Raw genomic sequence first — 24,075 nt, forward strand, 5'->3', positions numbered from 1 at the left:
CACAGTGTGCCACTACAAAAGGGTTCTATGACAAGCAAGCTTGGGAGCTGTAGCCTATAACATCCCTGGCTTGACAGTTCCCCAAACTGGTTAGCCTTTATAGGCTCTGGGAAATCCTGCAAGAAAGACTCTGTTTAACTTGGTATTTCTCAAGCTTATTTGACGGTGTTCTTTTTCTGGGTAACACCTTTGAATCAATTAAGAATACATTTGCCTGCTGGTACCAGAGACCCAATTTTAATGACCTAAACAGATTAGTTGTGTCGAATACTCTTCCATATCTGGAGGTCAGTGGCCCAGGGTTGGTGTGATGGCTCCACCATGTCCTCAGTATCCCAGGCTCCTTCTCTCTCTGCTGGCTTCATCCTCAGCCCTGCTTTCCGCAGGGTCACCTCGTGGTCCAAGATGGCTGCCGAGCTCCACTGTGTCTGCATTCCAGGCAGGAAAAAAGGTGGGGGACACATGCATGCTCCTTGTCTCCCTATGACAGAACTTTCCCAGGGCTTCCACACAATGATTCAGATCTCATTGTCACTCCTGGCTGCAAGGGAAGCTGGGACATGTAGCGGTATTTTGGGAGGACACATTGCCCCCAGAACAGAGTATGTGTTCTGTTACCATAGAGAGAGGTGGAAATGAGTAGTGGGTTGACAAGTGTGGTCTTGGTCACTGCTTCTTGGTGTTACTGTGTTCTAGGGACTGGTTGGAGTCAGGAAGAGCCATGCCCAACCCCTACTTCCTGTCTATGTTTACTGGCTGTGGGACCTTGGATAAGTTTCCTTACCTCTCTCAGCCTATATTCTGGTCTTTAAAATAGAGGTTCTCATGCGGACCAAAGGAGACAATGTGCAGGCGTTTTATAAACTATGAAATGCTACAGAAGTTTTCATTTATTCCTCAAAATAGCCTTGTGAGGCAGACGAGCCATACTCCCCTCCCCATTTCACAGAAGAAACTGAAGCTCAGAGATGTGAATTGATTTCTATAATGATGCAGTCTTAGCCTGGTCTTTGTTCACGGACGGAACCTTGACACCGGCCTGAGTCTCAGCCCTGACCTTGCTTATAGACTGAGACCTGATCCTAGCCTTTGTTCAAGTTCTGATCTTAGACTGAACCTTAATGCTGGTTATAGACTGAGCCTTAATCCCCACCTAAGTCTAAGCCCTGATCTTCACCTCTGAACCCTAATCAATAGAGGGGCCCTCTTGAACCATCCCGTAGTCCCCAAAGATATACACTGGGCTCCATAGGGGGGAGTAGGGATGAGGCTGATCCCCAAGCCCAGAGCTCTAACATCCCAGCGGACTGGGCTTTCTCCCCTGTCTGTCATGTCGTGGCTCATCCAGATCTTGCAAATTAAGGCAGAGAACAAACCAAGCCTGTGGGCCATGGTGGGGAGAAGAGAACGGGTGTCCAGAGAAATAGGAGAAGCACACAGCCAGCTTCCCCCTAGTAATTTCCCCAGCCCAGACAGCTGTAATGGGGAAGGTATTGAAATTTAAATCAGAGCCCGGCCTAACCTCTTTGCCTGCCTGCCTCCCGCTACCACTGCTTCCTGCAACCTCAGGCTGGCTATCTCCTCCTGGGGAGAACGACAGACCGACTCAGGGAAAGTGATAAATTTTCAATTTTATTTTAAAATATACCAGATGGGAGATTTTATTGGAGCCATAAATATGTCAAGAGCAATGTTGGTGTGTGATGGGCGATGGCCCCTCCTTGGGGCCTCTCTCCCTATTTAGAAATTCCATCAGATTCTTAATAAGAGGCTCCAGTTGGACTGCAGCAAAATAGTCTCTATATTAAAGCAATTGAATTTCCATTTGCCAGACATCTTGTGCTTTAAGCTTCCAGGTTCCAGGGGTGTGGGGTTGCTAAGCCGATTCTAAATGAACCTAAACTAATAACTCTGCACAGCACGCTGGGGGCTGTGAAAGAGGGGGTGGGGAGGGCTGGGGGAGGGCAGGGGAGGGAGCAGGCGACAGCAATCACAGACAGAGAGGGGAAGGGCGGGCGGGACCACCCTCACCTCTCCTGCTCCAGGGCCAGCCTGGGGTGAAAATCCCCCAAACAACTGAAGAGCCAGCTCCCTCCATTCACAAAGGGGAAACTGAGGCCCTGGAAGAGGGGTGATGCAGCTGAACACTGGCCCCTCTTCTCCTACAATTGCTTTCTTTGCTGTCTTGATTGATTTGATATTCTGCTGGCCTTTGTGGGAGGCCAGCTGCTGTCACCTGGGGTTTGTTGAGGGTGGGGCTGGGAGGAAGGCTGGTCCTTGCCCCCAAGACTCTCCCCGGAACAGGGACTCTCACCTTTGGAAGGCTGTGCTCCTGCATGGGTATTTTCATTTGCTCTTGCCCGTGCCATCCCCCTTGCCCCCAGCAGGCCTCACCTCTGTCAAGTCGTTCCTTGCTCCCTGCTCCCGCAGAGACCATAGCCTTTCACTCAGCCTCAAGCACCTGGCTCAGATCATAGACTCAAGGACATTAGAGGTCAGAGGATCCAAAGCTGGGGAAACTGAGGCCCAGAGAGGGCACAGGAAGTACAATTCTGCTAGAACCGTCTAGGGTGATGCTTACCCACAACCTATCTACTCACCCCAACTTGAGCCAGGTCTAGGGGACACCTGCCCAGCTTGACACAGGCCCAGACAATGCCCTGGTGGTGAGGGATGGAGCACGCCCTGACACACATGTCTTCACACACCCAGAGGGCAGTGACCTGCCTAAGGTCACACAGCGAAGATACAGCAGGGGTGAGGTTCTGACCTATGTCTTCCAAGGCTCCATTCCTAGTCCCTAAACAAATAAATGTTACCCTGACTCTTCTTTGAGATGTACTGCAATCAATTCATTCGTCCATTCATTTAATCCACAGATATTTGTTGAGCACCTACACTGTTTTTAGGCACTGTTCTAAGTGCTAGGGGGAGGGAGGGCAGGATTTGATGTTGAACAAAACAAAATTCCCTGTCCTCCGAGAGCTCATATTCTAATGGAGGAGAAAGAGAAAACAACATTAAAGTCAATGACAAAGTTCCAGAGGTAATAAATCTGTGGAGTGGGACAGAGCAGGGTCAGGAGGATGGCAGTCTGAAGTTGAGTGGTCAGGGCAGGCCGTGGTGAGAAAGTACAAATCAAGAGCAGAGACTCAGGGAGCTGAAGAAGTCAGCCAACCATGTGGACCCTGGGGAAGGAGCATAGTATTGAAGTGTTGCCAGTGCAAAGGCCCTGAGGTCACAGTGGACCTGGTGTGCTTGAGTACAGCAGGGAGGCTGCTGTAGAGCAGAGCGAGCCAGGGAAGAGTGGGAGGTGATGAGGTGGGAAAGGTGATGGAGAGAGAGGAACTCATCATGTAGACCATGGCATTAAATTTGTCATGGGAAGGCAGACCTTTATGGGTTAATCTGAAGATCCCACAAATGACGAAGTTGTGGGGTCATCCCAGCCGCATGTGAGAGCCACTGGGGACCAGAGTGGGAGGGAGGACATCTAGCAAAATCAGCTAGATTCCCCTGGGGAATCCCTTCCCTTGCTGCCTCTTCCTCCTGCTCTGCTTGAGATGTGTCCCCAGAGAAGCCAGGGCAGGTTGGGGTGACAGAGGAAAGTCAGGGCCTCTTTGTGGAGCCTTTCCGGCCCAGGCAAGGCTGGCTGCAAGTCTGAGGGCCTTGCAGCTGCCAGGACCTACAAGAGCACTAAAAACCACGGGCAGGCAGACAGAAAGATCTGGAGGCCCATTGAATCCCACTATGGAATCCTGTCGCTAGGTTTGTTTGGGATTTAATAAAGGGCCTGAAGCCCAGCTGTGGCGCCTTACCCACTTTCCATGCCACCCCCTCACCACCACCTTCTGCTTGTCTGACCTATCTAACTCACCAGCTCCCAGGCACCTGGCCTGAGTAAATGCGGGCCCAGGAGGGAGGCCTTATTTGTGGCCACAGGGCAACTCAAGGTCAAAGCCTCACAGTTCTGAGGCCCAGCTCAGGCTACCCTGGTACTCTGCGGACAGAAGCAGCTTTCTGTGTCCATCACTGTGGGGCTAGCCACAGCCTAGAAGGGACTACTCCCTGCAGCCCCAGCGAGGCACTGTGAGCAGAGCACAAGCCCTGCAGGGGAGGCTGAAGCCAGTGAGGTCTGGGCTTGAGTGTCTCCTCCTCTGCTTACTAGCTGTGTGACCCTGGAGAAGTGTCTTGACATTCCTGAGCACACACACACACACACACACACCCCATTCTTTTATTTGTAACTTGAGCATGATGAGACTTCTCTCTCGGCATTGCTGTGAGGATGTCAGGGAAAGCCTTGTTCCCTCCCAGGGAGAAGCCCAGCCAGCGCCGGATGCTGCAGGGGCCTCTGGAGCCAGAATCTCTGGGTTCCCACCCTAGCCCTGCCACTTACCAGCTGTGTGGCTGTGGGTAAGTTACTTGACCTCTCTGTGCCTCATTTTTCCAGCTGCAACATGGGATTAGTAACAGCCCTCCTTCATAGGGTTGCTATGAAGATGAAAAGAGTTCATTTACTGAAAGCATTTAGGCTACTGCCTGGTGCAGACTGTTAACCCCAACCACAGCGTAACTCCAGGGGGCGCCCCATACTGCACCCCCCCCCTCCCCCCGCAACTGTTTCGTTCTCCTCCCACTGCCCTCCCTGGAGAGGGGGTGGATGGCTGGGGTGGGGAGATGGGGTTGCAGCTGGACAGCCCCCGGGACTGGGTCCCCAGGGCAGACCTTGGCAGGCCCGTCCCTGAATTGAGACTGCCCCAGCAGCCATCGATCGCAGAGCCATGGAGGTGGTGAACCAGACGGCGCTTTTAACAGCTTTTTAATGTGATGGAGCTCACTGGGCTTGGAAAGCAGAGGCACGCCAGGAGAGGCCCGGGAAGCTTTCAAGGTCAGCCGGCGTCAGCCTGACCTTGAAGCCTGTCCCCTCCTGGGGAACAACCCAGCCCAGTGCCAGGAGCGCAAGCCCAGGGGTTTCTGGGACTGGGACCTGGGAGTTGCTCTGTTGTCAAGGAGGCCCTGGGGGCCCGAGCTGAGGACAAGTGCTTAGAAAAATAGCCATGAGGGTTAAATGGATTAAAGAGGCAGGTGGCCAGGACTAGGAGCAAAGCCCAGCCAGGGACAGGAGCAGGGGAGACCTTCCTCCCCAGTGCTGTGTTGGTTTCCTCTTCCTCCAGGAGCAGAGAGGCTGGGAAGAGAAACGACTTCCCCTTCATCTCCCCTCCTTCTCACAGGCCCCTCAGCAGGACAGCGCTGCTGCCTTTGTCCTACAGATTAATAAAACTTAGGGTTGGCTCCCTGAGAGATGGCTCAATTATCAGCTCCCCTTGAAGAGAGCCGGGCCAGCCTGGCAGCAAGAATTCGGCCCTGCGATGTGGAGCCACCACCAGGGCCCCCCCCCCCCCCCAGCACAGCACCTCAACTGTCACCGCGCTCCCTGGGCCCCGAAGGAGGCCTGTCAAGGCCAGACCTCAGCCTCTCCCCAGCTGGGCTCTCTTGTTGGCCATTGGCCTCAGCTCCCATGTGTGTGCTGAGCACTTCACAGCTCACTCACGCTGCTCCCATGATGCTCTGGAAGGTAGGGATGGTCCTAAGTCCGTTCACAGACAAGGAAACTGAGGCACGGGAGGTGGGATGGCCTGCTTAGAGACCCTGGGCCAGGAGGCACGGGAGAGAGGAGCTGGAATTCAAATCCAAGGGCTGGTTCCCAGACCAGAGCCCCCTGTAGCCTGCCTTCCGGAGAGGAATGGGTAGCCCTCTCAGCAGTGGGTCAGGTTCCCAGCGACCAGCTGGGCTCTCCAGCAGCCAGGCCACCAAGGGGACCCAAGGGAGAACAAGAGCAGGGGCGGCTCCCTCCCAACCCCCTTCTGCCCAGAGCCTGGGCGACAGGCCAGGGCACAGTGGGGAAGGAGGGCCAGGCCCCTTCCAGAACAAGTCATGGGAAACTCAGGGCTTCAAGCATCCCTGGGTGTCCACCCCTCCCCAGCGAAGCCCAAAGGGATGAGGGGATCTCAAGTCCTGTGGACAGCTCCTTGAGCTGGGAACCAGGCTGTTTCATTTCAGTCCCCGCCCTGCTGTGGGCTAGGAGGGGCTTGGACCAGTTCCTGCCCATCTCTGCCCTTAATTTCCCCACCTGTGAAGTAGGAGAAGACCCCTCCGGCTCCCATGCTGGAGGAGGGGGCCATCTACTCACTCTTACCCGGCCCAGGTGATACAGAGGCTGCAGGAGCAGAGCCCATGGCCCACGGCGTGGGAATTCTGGGACTAGGGTCTTGGCGACGGCTGTGAGCTGTCGGCAGAACCCAAACTTTCCCACAGAAGCAGCTCAGCCCCCAGAGCAGGCCCCACAGTTCCCACTGCAGAACTTCCAAGTGGAAACCACAGTGCGTGCAGAAGCCAGGCAGAAAATAAACAGAAAGTGATGTCCCTAGGACCTCGGGGCCCTGGGCCCAGCCCTGAGGCAGCCCCATGGAAGGCAGCTATGACCAGAGCAGATTCCTGCCGAGCCTGTCTGGACTGGCCTGGCCTGGGGCCCTGAGCGGGGTGGGGAAGGAAGCTGGGGCTCCTGCTAAGGGCCAAGGGGTTGGGGAGAGCACCAGGAGCTGGAAAGCACCAGGGCTGGGTGCCAAGAGATGGCGATCTGGTCTGAGCCTCTGCTGACTCGCTGGCTGGGGCACCAAGCCTCACTGTCCACATCTGAACAACGGACGCAGCACATCTGCTGCTTTCTCAGGCCCTTCCCAAGTGCTGGGAGGGTGACCTAGAACATGGCACAAGAAGGGAGAAGAAAGGGGGCCACCCCAGGGGCTCTGTCAGAAGGGCCCTGCTCTAGCTGTTTTGGCCAGACCTCCCCGCCGCATACCGTTTACAGATGAGGAGACCTTACCCAGGCCCGCCGCACAGACACAGGAGCTGGGCTCCAAGCTCTGCCTGCAAGACCCTGAGCCCAGGGCCCTTAAGAAGGAGACTCAGGCAGGCCCTGGCAAGGCCAGGCTAGGGGTGGGGAGGGCACGGGATGTGGGCAGGCTGTCCCCAACCTCTCCTCCCCCTCTCCCCAGCTTTTTATCACAGTGCCTGGCCTGGCCTCTGGCTTGGGGCCCCTGTCAGGTGGAGGAGGAGGCGAAGCAGGACAGGGAAGCAGCTGATCTGCAGGACTTGATCCCCTGGGGTGGTGAGCACAGGGAGTGGGGCAGGCCTCCGTCCACCTTCCCCCATCCCCCACCACTGACATGGGTCCAGGGCCTCCAAGGGACATACCAGGGACCGCCTTCTGAGCGGCACCGTCCCAGCAAGTGTCCCTCAAGTGGACAACAATGTTCTTGTCTCTCAGTCATCCTGTCTCAGAGGACACTCATTCCCCCTTGACTGCAGGGAAGACCAGACTTGCCCATTTCGCAGAGCTTGTGAGTGAAGCCCAAGGTTCAGATTCTGGCTTTCTGACTCCGAGTTCAGGAGTCAAAATGTCTCCCCTGACCTGCCCCCCTTAGCCCAGCCTTTCAGAGAGGGAAGCACGGCCCTCTTCAGACAGCTTCGGGGGGTGTCTGCTTCGGCGCCCAGCTCGGGCCCAGCAGGCACGGAGAATGAGCTCACCTGGCTGTCTTCCCTCTCTCTGCGGCCAATCGCGGTGTTAGCCCCCATCCGCACGGCCCTCCTCCCCCTCTCCAGCCCCCTCGCAAGGTCCTCCACCCAAGCGGCTGTGTTTCCCGATGAACGCCAAGTGTCTCTACCCTAGAGTCACAGAGCGGGTTCCCTGCCACTGGCACTGGGCTAAAGCCAGGCTGCAATCTGAGAAGCCTGGTGAGGGCCTCTCTCTGCCTCACAGAGACTCCCCTTCCACCCAGGACTCAAAGCCCCACTCGCTGGGCCCCAAGGCTCTTGGCCTCTCTGCCTGTGGTCTCCCTTGGCACAGGGCTTGGACACACATCCCTGAAACTGCTTAAGGGCCACCCATACTCCACCCAGACCCAGACTACCCCCACTCCAGCCCTGCCCAGGTGGCTCTCTTGAGGGCCTGCAAAAGCCATCCCACTTCTCCCCTAGAAAAAGACCCTCATGCAAAAAGATTTCTGTCGACAGTCTGGATGACCCATGACACAGGCCCAGACCTATCAGAATCCCTCATTTGGGATCTACTGATAACTACCCCCACCCACCCACCATCCCTGTCCAGATGCAAAAGGCTCTTGGGAAAGTTCTCACCTCAGCCTGCGCCCCTCACCAGGACCCTCTTCCGGGGCTGGGACAGGAGGAAGAGGCATTGCAGAGAGTAGAAGGACCCGGGCCCTGCCACTAGCCTGGCTGGAGCGATCAGTGACTGAGCCCTGGACCAGGAGGCTGGGTTCTGTTCTCAGCTCTGCTGCCGACTTGCTTTGTGACAGTGGGCAAGATGCCTGCTCTGTTTGAGCCTCAGGCTCTTGTCTGGGCAATGGGAGTGTGAACCGGTCCTCCTTGGATTTTAGGATTTCTGTGAGACCCCTCCGGCCCCCCTACCTGGGCTCAGATCTCTTCAGGGCATCTCTTCCCGCCTACCTCTGCCCCCCTTCCTCAGAGGCACTCCTTCTTGGGCCCCTCCATGGCCCACATACCCCCCTCTCTAGGGAGGCTGCCACCAGCAGCTCTTATTTCCAGCCACAGCCCCTGCCGCCTGCGACTCAGGGCCTACGGCAGCCCACGTGGCCTTGTGGACACACGGAAGCGTGGCCACACAGCCACAGAACTGAGCACAGAGCCCTTCTCCCTGCTGAGCAGGCTAAAGCCTTAATCCCCTTACACAAAGCCCACTGAATCCTTCCTGGGGGGGAAGGCGGTGGGGGCACAAATTGGCTTATTCTACTGATCCAGAGAGAGGCTTGCTCCCATGAGGACCAGCAGATCCATCCCTGCGTGCAGCTGCCAGTGTGCTCTTGCCAACACTCCGGCTTGCTGCCCCTCCCCCAATGCCCGGGCCTCCAGGGGTCCTTGTACTGTCAGGGATATGGAGACTCCCCAGGGGCCTTCCCCCCCACCCCCCCGCCCCGGTCCTTCCAGGAGAACTGCTGTGAGCAGACAGGGCTGAGATGCCAAGTTCCTAAATAGACCTGATGGGTTAGCCCAGGGATGGAGTGTCTGGTGTGAACTGCTAAGCAAGGCACAGAGGGGACGAGAAATTATACACAGCCTGGAAAACAGTGAAATGGGGTAAGTTTCTCTGCATTCCCTTCACCCACTTTCCATAGCCCTATCCATGGACTCTCCTGGCCAGAAGGAAAAATATTCATTTATTTGTTTATTTATTTATTTATTTAAGATTTTATTTAGTTGTCAGAGAGAGAGAGAGCACAAACAGGGGGAGCGGCAGGCAGAGGGAGAGGGAGAAGCAGGCTCCCCACTGAGCAGGGAGCCCGATGCGGAGCTCAATCCCAGGACCCTGAGACCATGACCCGAGCCGAAGGCAGACGCTTAACCTACAGAGCAACCCAGGAGCCCCTAGAAGAAAAAAATATTGGTAAACTCCCTTCCAATAAAATTTCGGACCAGCTAGAGCTCAGGTAGCCTCAAAAGAAGAGACAGTTAATGGTGGAAACTCGGACATTTTTAGAAGAGATCATTTGGATCAGGAAGCTTTTCTGGTATTCTTAAAAGCCCACGGTTATATGTCCACCCCTGTATGTGAGTGAGGTCGAGGGCAGAGTTATCTCCAGAGGGAGACAGGTGGTACCATGAAAACACAGGTCCCCACAAAGACTTACACAAGCATATCCATAGCCGGCTTATTCATAATAACCAAAAGCTAGAAACACCCCCGAATTCCATCAACAGGTGACCAGATAAAGTGGTACAATGAAATACTCCTCAGCCATCAAAAGGAACGAACTGCTGATACATGCAGCTACATGAAGGAATCTCAAAGTAATCATGCTGCGTGAAAGCAGAGGCAAAGAAAAAAAAAAAAAAAGGTCCATATGGAATGATTCCATCTATGTGAAAATCCAGAACGAGCAAAACTAATCGTGGTGATAGAAATCAGAGTAGCGTTCGGCTGCCTCAGGGTAGGAGGAGGGGATGACGGGAAGGAGGTGTGAGAGATGGGTTTCCACCTTGGTGTGGGTGGTGGGCTTTGGCACAATTGCCAAAACCTATCAAACTGTACACCTCAGGCTTTATGCAAAGTGTCCATCAGTAAATAAGTATGTAAATAGTAATACAAACACGACAAATGGTATCATTCAGTCAGTTACTTAAATCTTTATTTTGAAATAATTGTAAATTTATAGAAAAGTTTCAAGACCAGCACAAAGAACTCCCATTTATCCTTCACACCATTTACCAACAATTAACAGTTTACTACATCCGTTTTACCATTCTTTTCCGCTCCCCACTCTCTGTATGTTTGTATAAATATATGTAATATTTTTATATAATTATATACATATGGGTTTCTTTTTTCTGAGCCATTTGAGAGTAACCTGGCTGCTTTCATTTAACCTAATTATCTTGGATTTTTTTTTTAAGTAATCTCTACACCCAACATGGGGCTTGAACTCATTCCCAGATCAAATCGCATGCTCTACCAACTGAGCCAGCCAGGCGCCACTCAGCATAATTATTTGGGGTTCATCTATTTAGTTGTATGTATCAGTAGTTCATTCTTTTATATGGCTGAGTAGTATTTCATTGTATCGACATACCACTGTTTATCCCGTCCCCATGTTGGGGTTGTTTCTAGTTTTGGGTTGTTATGAGTTAGTCTGTTATGCATATTACCCCAAAATATTTCAGTGCGTATTTCCCAAGAACGAGGATAAATTTTTTTGTTTCTGTTACCAAAATTGGGATGTTAACATTGATTAAATATTATTATCTAATCTATAGACCTTCTTACTCAAATTTTGTCAATGGTGCCAACAATATCCTTTATTGAAAAACTTTTTTTTTTCCTGGTCCAGGATTTGATGTAGGATCACAAGTTGGCTTGGGTTGTTATGTTTTCGTATCTCATTTGATTTGGAGTCGCTCCTCAGCCTTTGTCTTTTCATGAGCTTGACAGTTTTAAAAAGACAGGCTGGTTGTTTCAATGAATATTCTTCGGTTTAGGATTGTCTGATGTTTCTTCATGATTAGATTCAGGTTATTGATTTTTGGCAGGATTATCACAGAAGTGACATTGTGTCCTTGGTGTATCATCTCAGGAGTATACACTGCCTCTTTGTCTATTACTAGTGATACTCACTTGGATCGTGGTGAAGGTGGAGTCTACCACTCTTGTGACTGTTTCCCATTTGTGTTAATAAGTACTTGGGGGGAGTCACCTGAGATTATATAAATATCCTGTTCTCCATCAAACTTTTTACCCACTAATTGTCATATCCATTGATGATTCTTGCCTAAATCAGTTATTACTATGATGGTGGCCAAATGTAATTTTCAAACCCCATAATTCCCTAACTAATAAATAAGGTATTTATTAGTTTCAGTTTCAGTTTCACCATAAGGAAGAGCTTTCTCTCCCCCCATGTATTTTGGGATTTCGTGGGAGCTAGTTACATGAGGGTGTTAAACTAAGTAGTTTTGCCTGGTTTGAATACTATATATAGTGGGTTCATTTAATATATACTCTTTGGTGGATGCTGCTTTTGCTCAACATTATGTTTGTGCCACTTATTCCTGTGGTTGTGTGTAGTTATAGTTTGATCATTCGTATTGCTATTTAGTATTCCGTTGTATAAACGTATCACAATATTTTTGTCCATTATATTATTGATGGGCATTTGGGTATTTCCAGGTTTTCGGCTTTATGGATAGTGCTACTATGAACGTTCTAGTACCTGAGTGGATTTGCTTGTTATAGGGTTTGTGTATGTTCAGTTTTAGTGTATGTGTTACATAACTTTCACAAAGTGCTACTACACCAATGGACATTCTCATTCAGTCTTGTATAAGGGTTTTAGTTGCTCACTGACACTGGATTCTGTTTTGGTTTTTTATTACATCCTCACCAACATTTGATTTTTTGGTCTGTCTTATTTATTTCAGCCATGCTGGTGTGTGTGTGTGTGTGTGGTATTAGAATTTTAATCTGTATTTCCTTGATGAACAAATAGCATTTTCCCCAGTATCACCACACAATTGGCCCCATTCTGAGAAGCAGCCTGGTGTGATAAAGGGGCTCTGGCCTTGGAATCAGAAGACGTGACTCTGCCCACCCTGATTGGCTGAGTTGTGTGACTTTGACTGAGCTAAGCCTCAATTTTCTCCTCTGGACAATGGGAATAAAGCCCCCTGTCCTGCTTTTGCAGCAGGCACACAGTGGCATAGGAAGTGCTGGAGCCCCCAGGCCTCTTTCTGCCAAGCCTGTCTCCCTACCTCATGGGCACACGTCTGTACATACGACGGGGTATCCTCACCCACACGCCAGTCTTCTCCCTGCTTCTGCCCCGCATCTCTTCCCTCCTTCAACAACATCTGAGGCTTTCTCCACCAGAAGCTTTCCCTGACTGTCTCCATCTTTCTTCTCTATCACCGAGGCAAAGCCTGGACAAAAAAGCAATGGATGGGCCCAGGAGAATGGTCATGGGCATTTGGCTTGGTCCGTTGCTGTGTGATCGGAGGCTGGGTTCTAGAAGGAAGTGGGCAGAGGCATCACCTGCAGCATCTCTGGGGCACTTTGCAAGCTGCTGTTTCAGGGCTCTTTTGGGCAGTGCCGGATGAGATCATCCAAGCAGTTCAGCAGATGGGAGATAGACGCACTGTCTTTACATATTGAGAATGGCCAAAGGGAGGAGCAAATAGCCGCCAAGCTGCCTGTGCGCCAAGGACAAAAGCATAGAATCCCTGGGGGAGCTCTGGAACTCCCCCCGGGATCCCATGGGAGCAGTGCAGCCCCGCTTTTCCAACCTTCGGTACTGCTCTGATCTGGGCAAGGCTTGGGTTTAGAAGCCCAGCTCTCATTCTCTCCAAGGAGACGTTGAGCTGTGGCCCTGTGCAAGCCACTGGGCGAGGCTCTGTGGCGAGTGTCCTGGAGATGGCTCAGGCGTGGACCCTGCCACCAGGTGCCTGGAGCCTATGGGGAAACATAGACACAAACGACTGCAAAGTGTATTCCGGGAGAGCCCCAGATGGCCTCTAACAAGAAGGCTGATAAGTAATGGGGATAAGCCGAGGGTGAGGGAAGGTGTTCCAGACCCAGGTTACGGCCTGGGCACAGACACAGAGCAGAGGGCCTGGGGCAGTTTCATGGCATGAATGATGAGGGCAGAAGGGGCTAGATCACTAAGGGCCTTGAGAACCTGGCTGACGAGGTGGAATTTTATCCCGTGGGTAATGGCTGGGGAGCCACTGGTGCTTTTGAGAGAGGTTGGGATGGGGTGATAGAATCAGAGTTGATCACAGATGCTCACCTGTGGAAGGCTGAGCCCACAGGGTCTCCCCGGCCGACTTCTACCATTTGGACTCCCTTCCTTAGGGAACCGAAGACTTTTTCAGCTCCAAGAGCTCCCGCCAAAGTAAAAACTCTGGATGCCAGTTCACACTGTGTTGGGACTAGCTGCTCAGCCCAAGATCCTTAGGAAGATCTGACTGCAGAGGGCAGGGCCAGACCACGTGTTTGTGAGGGGGGTGAAGGGATGGGGTGAAGGAAATATTTGCTAACCATCTACCAGTGCCAGACATTAGGCTAAGTGTTCTACGTTCAACATCTCAGTTACCGTGTGTAACAACTCTATTAGAAAGGCATTAGCCCCATTTTATAGATGAAGAAACTGAGTCTCAGGCAGGCTAAATTAGCCACATGGTACACAACTCTGTCCTGGAAGCCTGAGCCTGTTCTCACGTTCCAGGCCACAGGGTTAGAACTTTAGCAATAGAGGCTTGGGGCGGGCAGTGATTAGCTGCTGCGGCTACGTTTACACCCTGCCCTCGCTCCCGTCCCTCTAGTCTGCAGAGCCCTCTGCAGCCAGAAGGGCCTTTAAAAATGCAGTGTGGGGGCTCGTGGGTGGCTCAGTCAGTTAAGCATCTGACTTTGGCTCAGGTCACGACCTCAGGGTCCTGGGATGGAGCCTGAGTAGGGGTTGGGGGGATCAGTGCCCTGCGGGGAGTCTGCTTCTCCCTCTCCCTCTACCCCTCCGCACCCTCTTTCTTTCTCAAATAAATAAAATCTTTAAAAATAAAATAAGATATAATGCAGTGTGATCATGTCACTTCCTGCTTACACCACTTCGATGGCTTCCCATTGCTCTTGAGGGAAAATCCAAACTCCTTACAAGGAAAAAAATCCAAGCTCACTGCCAGGGCCTGGGACCAGGGCCAGCCTGCCTCCCTTCCAGCCTCTTTCCGCAAGCCCTCCTATTCCCTCCCCATACCATACACTCTCCTCACATTTCAGCTCACTACCCTCCACATTTCTTTGTGTGTTTTTTTTTAATAGGAAATATGGGTTTTATACAATTTACCATACACATCTTATGCTACACTTTGATTTTTTTCTTCAATTTTTAAAAAAGATTTTATTTATTTGACAGAGACACAAAGAGAGAGGGAACACAAGCAGGGGGAGTGGGGGAGGGAGAAGCAGGCTTCCCACCGAGCAGGGAGCCCCATGTGGGGCTCGATCCCAGGACCCTGGGATCATGACCTGAGCCGAAGGCAGACACTTAATGACCGAGCCACCCAGGCGCCCCGTCCAATTTTTTATTGCAGTATAATAGTTAACATAACGTTTACTATGGTGGCCATTTCTGAGCGTACAGTTCAGTGGTATTAAATACATTCCTAATGTTGTAGGACCATCACCACCACCCACATGCAGGACTCTTTCATCAGGTAAAACTGAAACCATGTACCCATTAATCAGTACCTCCTCCTTTGCCTGAACCCCCCAGACCCTGGCAGCAATCATTCTATTTTCTGTCTCTCTGTGACTGCTCTAGGCACCTCATCTAAGTGGAATCAAGCAGTATTTGTCTTGCATGACGGGCTTATTTCATTTAGCATCATGACCTTAAGATTTCATCCAGACTAGAATAGGGATGGCAGAATTGCCTTCCTTTTAAAGCTGAATAATAGTCCCCTCTACATGCATACCGGTTGCTCTTCCGCTCATCGGTCAGTGCACGCGTGGGTTGTTTCTACATTTTCGGTTTGATTTTTACACACGTGAGCACCCTTGTGTACGACTCAGACTGAGACAGAGAACATTTGGGTACCCCTGAAGTCTCCCTCATGCTCCTTTCAGGCAGACCTCCCACTCCATCATTTGACAAACTGCACTGTAGATCAGCTTTTTGTGTTCTTGACCTTCATAGACGTGAAATCATATACTGCGTGTTCTTTTGTGTCTGGATGCTTTTGTTCAACATTATGTCTGTGAAACTCATCCATTCTGTTATGTGTGTTAGTATTTTGTTCATTCTTGTTGCTGTGTAGTATTTCATTGTACAAAGACACCCTATGTATACATTCCACTGGTAATGGGCATTTGGGTAGTGCTATGGGCTGAATTGTATGTCCCCCAAATTCATGGGTTGAAGCCCTAGCCCCGGTGTGACTGTATTTGGAAATTGGGCCTCTAAGGAGGTAACTAAGGTTAAATGAGACCACGAGGGTGGGGCCCTAATCCAACAGGACTGGTGTCCTTATAAGAAGAGGAAAAGACACGAGGAGTGCTAGCACATCGAGATGAGGCCCCCAGGGTAGCAAGAAGGCAGCCACCTGCAAGCTAAGGCGTTATGCTTATGTTAATATGGACTAATGGATTCTATCACTATTTATTCTGATGCTCAAATTGTCCCAGCCACCCGCAAGCTAAGGAGAGAGGTCTCATCAGAAACCAACCCTACTGGTACCTTGATCTTGGACTTCCAGCTCCAGAACTGTGAGAAAACAAATGTCTGTTGCTGAAGCCCCTCGGTCTGTGGTTTCTGTTATGGCAGCCTGAGCAGACTGACCACAGGTAGTTCTTAACCACAGGGGCTATGACAAATACGCTGCTATCGATATTCTTCTACATGACTTTTGGTAGACATAAGCACTTATGTCTATTTAGTATGTCCCCAGGAGTGGGACACACAGGAGATATATTGGTAGAAAAAAGGAAGAAAGAAAAAGAGAGAGAGAGAGAAGAAGAAGAAGAAAGAAATTATTTTGGAACCATTTGAGAATAAGTTAGGGCATACACTCTCTCACCAAAACCACATTACAACCAGTGAAATCAGGGCACTATGTTACTACTGTCTAATCAATGGACCCAATTCAATTTTGCCAATGATCCCAATCATTGCCCTTCATATCCAAAGGGTCCAATCCATGCTCACGTGTTACACTTAGTTGTCCCGCTTCCTTAGCCTCCTGCAGTTTGAGGCAGTTCCTCAATCTTTCCTTTCCTGACTCTGACACTCATGAAGATTACAGTCTGGTTGTTTTGTAGAATGTCCCTCAATTTGAGTTTATCTGATGTTACTCGTTTTTGGCAGGAATAGCACAGAAGGGACACTGTGTGCTTCCCATGCATCCTAACATCTTGTACACAGTCAATATGTCCCACTACTGGGGATGTTAACTTTTAACACTTGGTTAAGATGCTGTCTGCTGGGCTTCTTCACTGTTAAATTAATAAGTATAATGCACTTATCAATTTATAAGTAATTAATAAATATTTTGCAGGAAGAGAGTTTGAGATTGTGTAAATATCGTCTTTCTCATGAAAATTTCACCCAACAGTTTCAGCATCCATGGATGATTCTTGCCTATTTCTACAATGGTTGCAAAATAATGGTTTTCAGATTCCATGATTTTGTCTCTAGTTTTCAAGTGGCATTCTACTCTAAGGAAGAGCTTTCTGTTCTTCTCTTGTGTCTAGTCATTTACTTCTTCTTTTTTTAAGATTTTATTTTTAAGTAATCTCTACACCCAACATGGGGCTCTAACTCACAACCCCGAGAACAAGAGTCGCATCAACTGAACCAGCCAGGCACCCTATTCATTTACTTCTTTATGTTAATATGGACCAATGGATTCTATCACTATTTATTCTGATGCTCAAATTGTCCCAGACTTGGCCATCAGAAGCCTTTCGAGTTGACTGTTGTGTCCTCTAAGAACATATTTTTAATTGTGATAAAATACACATAAGATAAAAACCGATCGGCTTAAACATTTCAGTGTGTGGTTTTAGTGGCATCGATGACATTGGCATTGTGACGTCATATCACCACCATCCATCTCCAGATACTTTTCATCTTACAAAATTGAAGCTCTGTACCCTTTAAACAATAGCTCCCTATTGGTCACTCCCTCAGTCCCTGGCAACCACCCTTATTCTGTGTCTATGAATTGGACTCCTCGGCACCTCACAGAAGTGAAATCGTTCAGTATTTGTCCTTTTGTGACTAACCTATTTCACTTAGCATATTGTCTTTGAGGTTTATCCATGTTGCAGCATATGTGAGGATGTCCTTCTTTTTAAGGCTGAATAATATCCAGTTATATGCACAGACCTCATTTTCTGTCCATGGGACACCGAGGTTGCTTCCACCTTTTGGCTGTTGTGGATAATGTTGCTAGGAACATGAGCATACTTTGAGTTTCTTTGAGTCCTGCTTTTAATGCTGTTGGGTAGCTACCTGGAAGTGAAACTGCTGGATCATATAGTAATTCTATTTTCAATTTTTTGAGGAACCACCATACTGCTTTCCATAGTGACCACACCAACAGTGGAAAAGTGTTCCAATTTCTTCAATCCTTGCCAACACTCGTTATTTCCTGTTTTTTGATAATAGCCATCCTAATTCATGTGAGGTGGTATCTCATTATGGTTTTGATTTGTATTTCCCTAATGATTACTGATGTTGAACATTTTTTCCCTATGCTTATTGGCTGTTTGTATGTCTTCTCTTTTTAAGATTTTATTTATTTATTTATTTATTTATTTATTTATTTATTTATTTATTTATTTATTTATTTATTTATTTATTTATTTATGAGGGATTGAGCACAAGCAGGGGGAGCGGCAGGCAGAGGGAGAAGCAGACTCCCCACTGAGCAGGGACCCTGACGTGGGGCTCGATCCCAGGACCCTGGGATCATGACCTGAGCTGAAGGCAGACGCCTAACTGCCTGAGCCACACAGACATCTCAGCTGTTTGTATATCTTCTTTGAAGTAATATCTATTCAAGTCCTCTGCCTGTATTTTAACTGGGTCGTTTGATTTTTTGTCATTGTGTGTAGGAATTCTTTATATATTCTGGATAGTATCTTGTCTCCTGTCGACATGTCTCCATCATTCTCTGACTGCTTTCTGTCTGAAATGATAAGATGTTTCAGAGGGTCTACTTCTCCTGACCCAGCCCTGGCATCAGCCCTTTTTCCAAAGAGCCCTGGTTCCTTTTAGTGGAGAATGGCATTTACAAACAGATTTGGCTTCTAGATTTGCTCATTGCTTTTGGGGGGGCTTGTCTTCCCGGGCCCTGTTAGTGGTCAGAGCTATAGAATGGGTACATATGTATATATATTTATACATATTTCTATATCAATATATTGAAAACCATAAGTCACATCAATACCTCTATTTCCAACCCACCACCACAGGATTCATTCTAGCTTCTTCCCTTTCCATGTTTGCACCTTCCTTCTCCAACAGTGAGAAATCTGGCTCCCACCATCCTCGATGAGTTTACTTATTGCTTGATCCCTTTGTAAGTAGCCAATCTCTTGACCTCGTGGCCACCACTTCACTTGGCCATCTCCCTGCTCCATGCCAACCCTCTTGCTGCCTTCAGTATGTATTGGGGAAGGGGAAGGAGACCTAATGGCTTTGGAGTGAATTATTCAATTATTCAGGGAGGAAGGAAGCAAGTAAGCAAGGGCGGTGCTGGGTTTTGTAGAGTGTGTGGACAGCTTCTCTGCATTTCTGTCCTACGTAATTGGCTGAAAGCTCAGGGACTTGCCTTTAATGGCCCCCAGGGCTGTGACTTCTGCTTCCTGGGAAGCTCCTGGGCAGGACCCTGGTGCAGGGATGCACACCAGCCCCCAATGAGCCAGTCTGTTCTGGCTCCACACTTGTAAGCCTAGACGCCTGCTGGAGGCAGCCTTGCCATGCTGGGCCCGCCCAGCACTTGAACCCTACCCAGAGACCCTGCACCTGGCGAGGTTAGGCATGATGCTGGGGCCTTGGGCCTCCCCACGCCAGCCTGGGGAACCTGGGCAGGTCTGTCCAAGGTCAGGCTGGAAATTGGAAGAGATTCATAATTGATGTAGAAGCTCTTAGCTGAGAGCAACCTCCTTACCCCCAATACATTTAAGCTGCATTTTAGCAAATGAGTTAGAGGTTTCCCTTCATCTCAGCCACTGGAGTCGGAGGGGTTTTGCCTGCCACTGTGTTCCAGGCCTTCCACCCACTCAGGGCCATCCAAGAAGGGGACCGGCATCTCTGTCCAAATGAAGCCTGGGCTTAGGTGCAGCACTGGGTTTCGGCCATGCTTGGGTAGCCAGGCGACAAGAGCTCGGCCTGCCTCCCAGCCTCGGGAGGCCTTAGGAACATGGCCCGGTGCGGGTGCGGAGGCTAATGTGTCCCCCTGGTTCTCCCACCTGTGCAGGTGACCCCATCCTGCTCTTAGAAACCCATGCCCCCCTGCGGCTCTATAGTGATGGAGGTCAACCCAATTCAGAGTGCTTGAACCGAGAGGTATTTCCAGAGTGACTGCCACATAGGTGGGCCTGGACTGGATGCTGGGGAATCGGACTGATTTCTACCCTGGGAGCCTGAACGAACTGCTCTCACGTTCAGCAAAGGGTGTCTGCAGCCGCAGGAGGCCCAGCTGGAGCACCATGTGTATTCAGAGGAAGGAGTCATTCTGTCTGGTCATGGGATGGCTTCATGTTGAGGGAGGTGGAGAGGAAGAAAGCCCATGGCTCTTGGAGGTGAAGTGCACAGCTCTTTACAGTGTATAATGCATGTCAGTATGTATGATCGTTCCCAAGAGCAGTTGGGGAAGTGGAAAGTGGAAACTGCTGTATCCCTGATGGAGGGCACAGGCCTGGCTGATGGGAGGTACACCGTTCATCTGTGCTAAGTGAACAAACGGGTCCCAGGGGCAGAGGAAGATCTCTACTTAGGAGCCCTAAGTCCGGAAAAGAATAAGGTACCCCCCACTTCTCATGTGCAAATTATAATAAAGCTAGTCCTAAACCACAAAATAAGAGTAAGGAAGTCCTACAATGGTCTTTTTCCATTATGACTCTGAGATGATTTTTTTAAATGAATGATTTCTCCAAAACTTCTCATTTGGGTGTGCCCCTGCTTTGCTGGTGCCCAGGCAACTACAGGGCCTGGCCCACCCCGTCCTAGCTTGGTGCCTTTACCTCTTACGGACACCGGCATGGACTCCCGGCAACAGGACCTGGGAGGCGCAGAAAGCTCCTAGCCGTGGGGGCCGGCGGGCCTGGATCTGAACATGACACCACTGCTTAGCAGCCATGCCCATCCATTCAGATCAGACGCTCAAGTCTCCTTATCTGAATAAAGGGCTGGTCGTAGCTACATTGTGGGGCGGGGCAGGAGGGAAATGAAATAAGGCATGCAAAGGGCCTGGCGCAGGATCTGGTGCCCCTCAGGTGCTCACGAAGTCCCCAGCGGGTCCTCAGCTTTCTGCAGCTCTCACCAGAAGCGGACCCTGACAGCACAACCCTGGCAGCCGCTGCATCAGACGTGGAACAGCAGTGGCCAAGCCTGGGAGCCGGGGTCTTTTCCCACATGCAGGCTCAGCCTGAGTGCAAGGCCTGAGGTGGGCCCTCTGACCTGGGACCTGCCCCTCTCCTCTGGGCCATTCTGAGCAGTGTAGTCAGGAAGTGTGCACAATGGGCTTATTGTTATTCGAGTAAAACAGAAATAGCTTTGGAACTGGAGACAGTGGGGGTGGGGCGCCAGGGCTGGGTGGTACTGGCTTTTTCAGGGAAGCTTTTTCCTGAGGGAACTCAGACTCACAGAGGTGAGCTTTGGGTGGGCCGCCCAAAGGCACTCAACCTGCCCCTCCCTCCTTCTGCCTTCCCGCACCCAGCACCAGCCCCCACGCCTTCCCTCCTCAGTTCCCCCTGCCTTAGTCTGCCCCTGTGCCTTTAAGCCCTGTGTTGGAGGCCAGCCCCAGGCTTCCAGAACCACTCCGCCTGCACCCAGCACAGGAAGTGCCTGGAGATCTACCGCCCCCAAGGACCAGCAGTGCAGAGCTGTCAGCACCCCAGCTCCCTCGCCCGTGATTGGGACAACTCTGAGGTGTCCCTGGGCTTCCCATGGGATTGGGCCAAAGTCACCCTCTGTGCAACTTTGCTTGGTGCCACGCTCTGGCTCGACTTCCTTTTCTTTGCTTCCCTGTCCCACGTCCTCATTCTTCTGCTGTTCCCTTCTCCACGGAGCGCATCCTGATGGATCACTTTCACACGATCCTTCCCTCAGCCTGCAGCAGGGGAGCACCCCCCAGGCCCAGGGAAGGGAGATGTTGGGGAGAGGTCTGTCATGGGACTGGCTTCCCCAGAGCTGGTGTGTGCCCCGCCTGGCTGGCCTCTGTCCTCCCAGAGGGGGAGGGGCGGGAGGAGGAGGAGGAAGGGGCCTCTCTGCCTTTGTCCCTCGGCAGCCCTGGCGTGGAGGTGCCCACCAAGCTCGTGGCTGGTGTAGAGTGGGCACTGAACACATGCCCACGGAGGCCAAGCCTGGGATCTTTAGAACACTTCCTCCTGCAGCGACCACTCCCGCAGGGGCCTGGGGACCACTGCTCGGGGCGTCCAGCGGGTCACACCCATGCTACAGGTGGAAAATCAGAACACGGAGTTGGGGGGAGGGCACTCCACGTGGAGCTCTGCCTTGCAGTGGCCCTTCTCAAATCCTTGGCTCCCTTCCCAGAACTCCCACTTCGGGGGAAGAGAAGAATAAATTGTGTTCTAGATGTTCAGCAACAAAGGCAAAGTGGCTGAGTGGCGGTAAAGAATAGTAAGAAAGAGGAGGAATCAAGAGGGCAGGCTCCCGCTTCAGCCGGAAAGGAAGTGCAGGGACAAGAAACACCGTCTGGGCTCAGAGGCCAGTCCAGAGCTGAAGCCTGGCGGGAGAGGCACTCTCTGCCCTGCTCCATCGCACACCAACCACTGGCTCAGAGGGAAGCGATCCTGCAGGGGAGGGCGGATGCCCCGCTGTGAAGGACACCCTGACGCAAACGCGAACCCCTGGGATGTTCCTGAAACTTCTCCAGCACTTTCCAGAGAGGGTTTAGCCAGAATGGGAAGCAGGTTGTACATAGGGTTACTAGATAAAACACAGGACACCCAGTTAAATTTGAATCTCAGAAAACAGCAAGGAATTTTTTTTAGTATAAACTTGTCCCCAATATTGCATAAGATGTACTTATACTAAAAAATTATTCATTGTTTATCTGAAATTCAAACTTAACTGGGTGTCCTGTATTAATTAATTAACTAATTACTTTTTTTGGCTAACTCTAGCAACTGTAGGTGGAGGCCAAAATGGTGAAGAAACGGGACATTTATCCCAGCGGCTTGCAGACTCCGGGGGACAGGTGCCCTGGCTCTCAATTTCAGGAGAGCTGTGTTGGGAGCCAGTTAGAACCAGAAGACGGAAATGATTGCATTTGGAAATAGCAGCTCTATGGCCTGTTCAAGAAGAGAGCAAGTGTCAAGAAGGAGGTACGGGCCATCGCCGGCGTGGCTCCACCACCCGCTTCCGTGCAACCTCAGGCTTCTGCCTCCGAGCCTCGGAGCCCACAGGCCCTGCAGCAGCCTGCTTTGTGTCCTTATTCCCATCACGTTTCTCTAGCTGGTGAATCCAGAGGAGCTGTCCCGAGTTTCTGGAACAATGGCCTGCTGAGGATGCAGAGGCCAGTGTGTCTCCCCGGTTCTCCCGCCCGCGGCTGCGGAAGCCGAGGGTGTGCTGGTGCGCTGCAGAGCCCTAAGGCCTCGCCCACTGGGCTCACAGTGATGCGCAGACATGGTCCTGCTGGGCCCTCACTCCATCTGGCCGGGCGTCTGGGGCCCGGGCAGCCCTGAGCCCCTGCTTGGAGGGGAGATGCTTCTGAGCGGCCACTGGCTTCAGGAATCAGCCCCAGCAGAGGCTTCATCTTCACCCTGGCCCTGGAGGGCTCTTCCAGCATCAGCCCTGTTGGGGAGGACAAAGCCTCTGAGTAAACTTCCCAGCTGAGGCCTTGCTCAGTGTTCAGTGGCCTGACTCACGTGCCCTGTGCCAGGCCCCCCCACAAACACGTAAGCCTCAACAATAACTGGGTGGAAATGTTCCAGGCCCTGTGGCTCTGTTGCCCCCATGGACACACGAGACAACAGAACTCTCAGAACTGCAGAGAACTTGCAGAAGCCAGTGAGTGGCAGGCTAGCACTTACCCCCAGTTCTAACCCCACCTGCGGGTTAGCGGCTTCCTCTGTCCCCTCCTCTGTCAGTACGCCCAGTTCTCTGCGTCCAGTTTCCCCCGAGGCCTCCAGGGCTTCCTGCCCAGAAGTCCTTCTTCCACCCTCGCCCTCAGACGCCCCTCCAGCACGGCACATCCTCGCAGGCCCACCTGCCACCCGGGACTCCTGGCATTGGCGCAGCAATCTCTAGTTTACAGGGCTTTTCCCCGGATATGAGGTCGTGTTGATTTCTCCACCTGAGACTCCAGCCCCAGTCGGGAGCACCTGGGCTTCTTGGGCAATTACCTCTGAGAGGCCAGAGGAAGCCCCCATGTGCAAGGAGTTCCTTGCAAAATGTCAGACTATTCCAAGTAAACAGAAGCAGGCCCTGAGCCAGCTCAGCTGCGGCAGGGAGGATCCTGGAAACGAGGCCTCCCAGCCTGCAGCTCAGTGCTCCTCTCGCCTTGCAAACCTCATCCTACTTCTCAGCACCTGCATGGAAGGATGCCCTGCTCATTAGCTGCCTGAGGATCTGCAGAACCGAGAGCCCAGCTGCTTCTCCTCATTCCTCCTGGCCCCGGATGGCCAGTAGGCTACGTGTGCAGTCCCTCAGCTTCTTATTCCCACAGGGCTCCCACACTGATGCTGCAAAAGGCCCTGGCTGAGGACTCTTGGCCAGACTGAGACTCCTGACTCAGTTTCTC

General features: G+C 51.4%; 1 protein-coding gene and 1 long non-coding RNA gene across 4 annotated transcripts in view; both read right to left on the minus strand.

Annotated features, from left to right (window-relative positions):
• Nucleotides 1–268: 268 nt before the first annotated feature.
• On the minus strand, nucleotides 269–7,625 carry LOC118003225. The gene is made up of 3 exons (XR_004677290.1): nucleotides 7,591–7,625; nucleotides 4,400–4,494; nucleotides 269–428 (listed from the first exon to the last, which is right to left on the minus strand). It is a non-coding gene; the product is annotated as an uncharacterized LOC118003225 (long non-coding RNA).
• A 15,263-nt stretch (nucleotides 7,626–22,888) lies between these two features.
• Nucleotides 22,889–24,075, minus strand: part of HMG20A (high mobility group 20A) — a 94,998-nt gene continuing 93,811 nt past the window's right edge. For all 3 annotated transcript variants that reach the window (XM_034993991.1, XM_034993993.1, XM_034993992.1), the window contains one exon: nucleotides 22,889–23,126. Coding sequence is in view for 2 of the 3 variants with exons in the window: in XM_034993993.1 (XP_034849884.1) it covers nucleotides 23,060–23,126 (67 nt within the window). In the remaining variant the exon portion in view is untranslated. The remainder of the gene's footprint in view (nucleotides 23,127–24,075) is intronic.

The sequence above is a fragment of the Mirounga leonina genome, unplaced genomic scaffold, assembly GCF_011800145.1.
Source record: "Mirounga leonina isolate KUSES-001 unplaced genomic scaffold, KU_Mleo_1.0 Mir_91, whole genome shotgun sequence".
Classification (NCBI taxonomy): Eukaryota; Metazoa; Chordata; class Mammalia; order Carnivora; family Phocidae; genus Mirounga; species Mirounga leonina.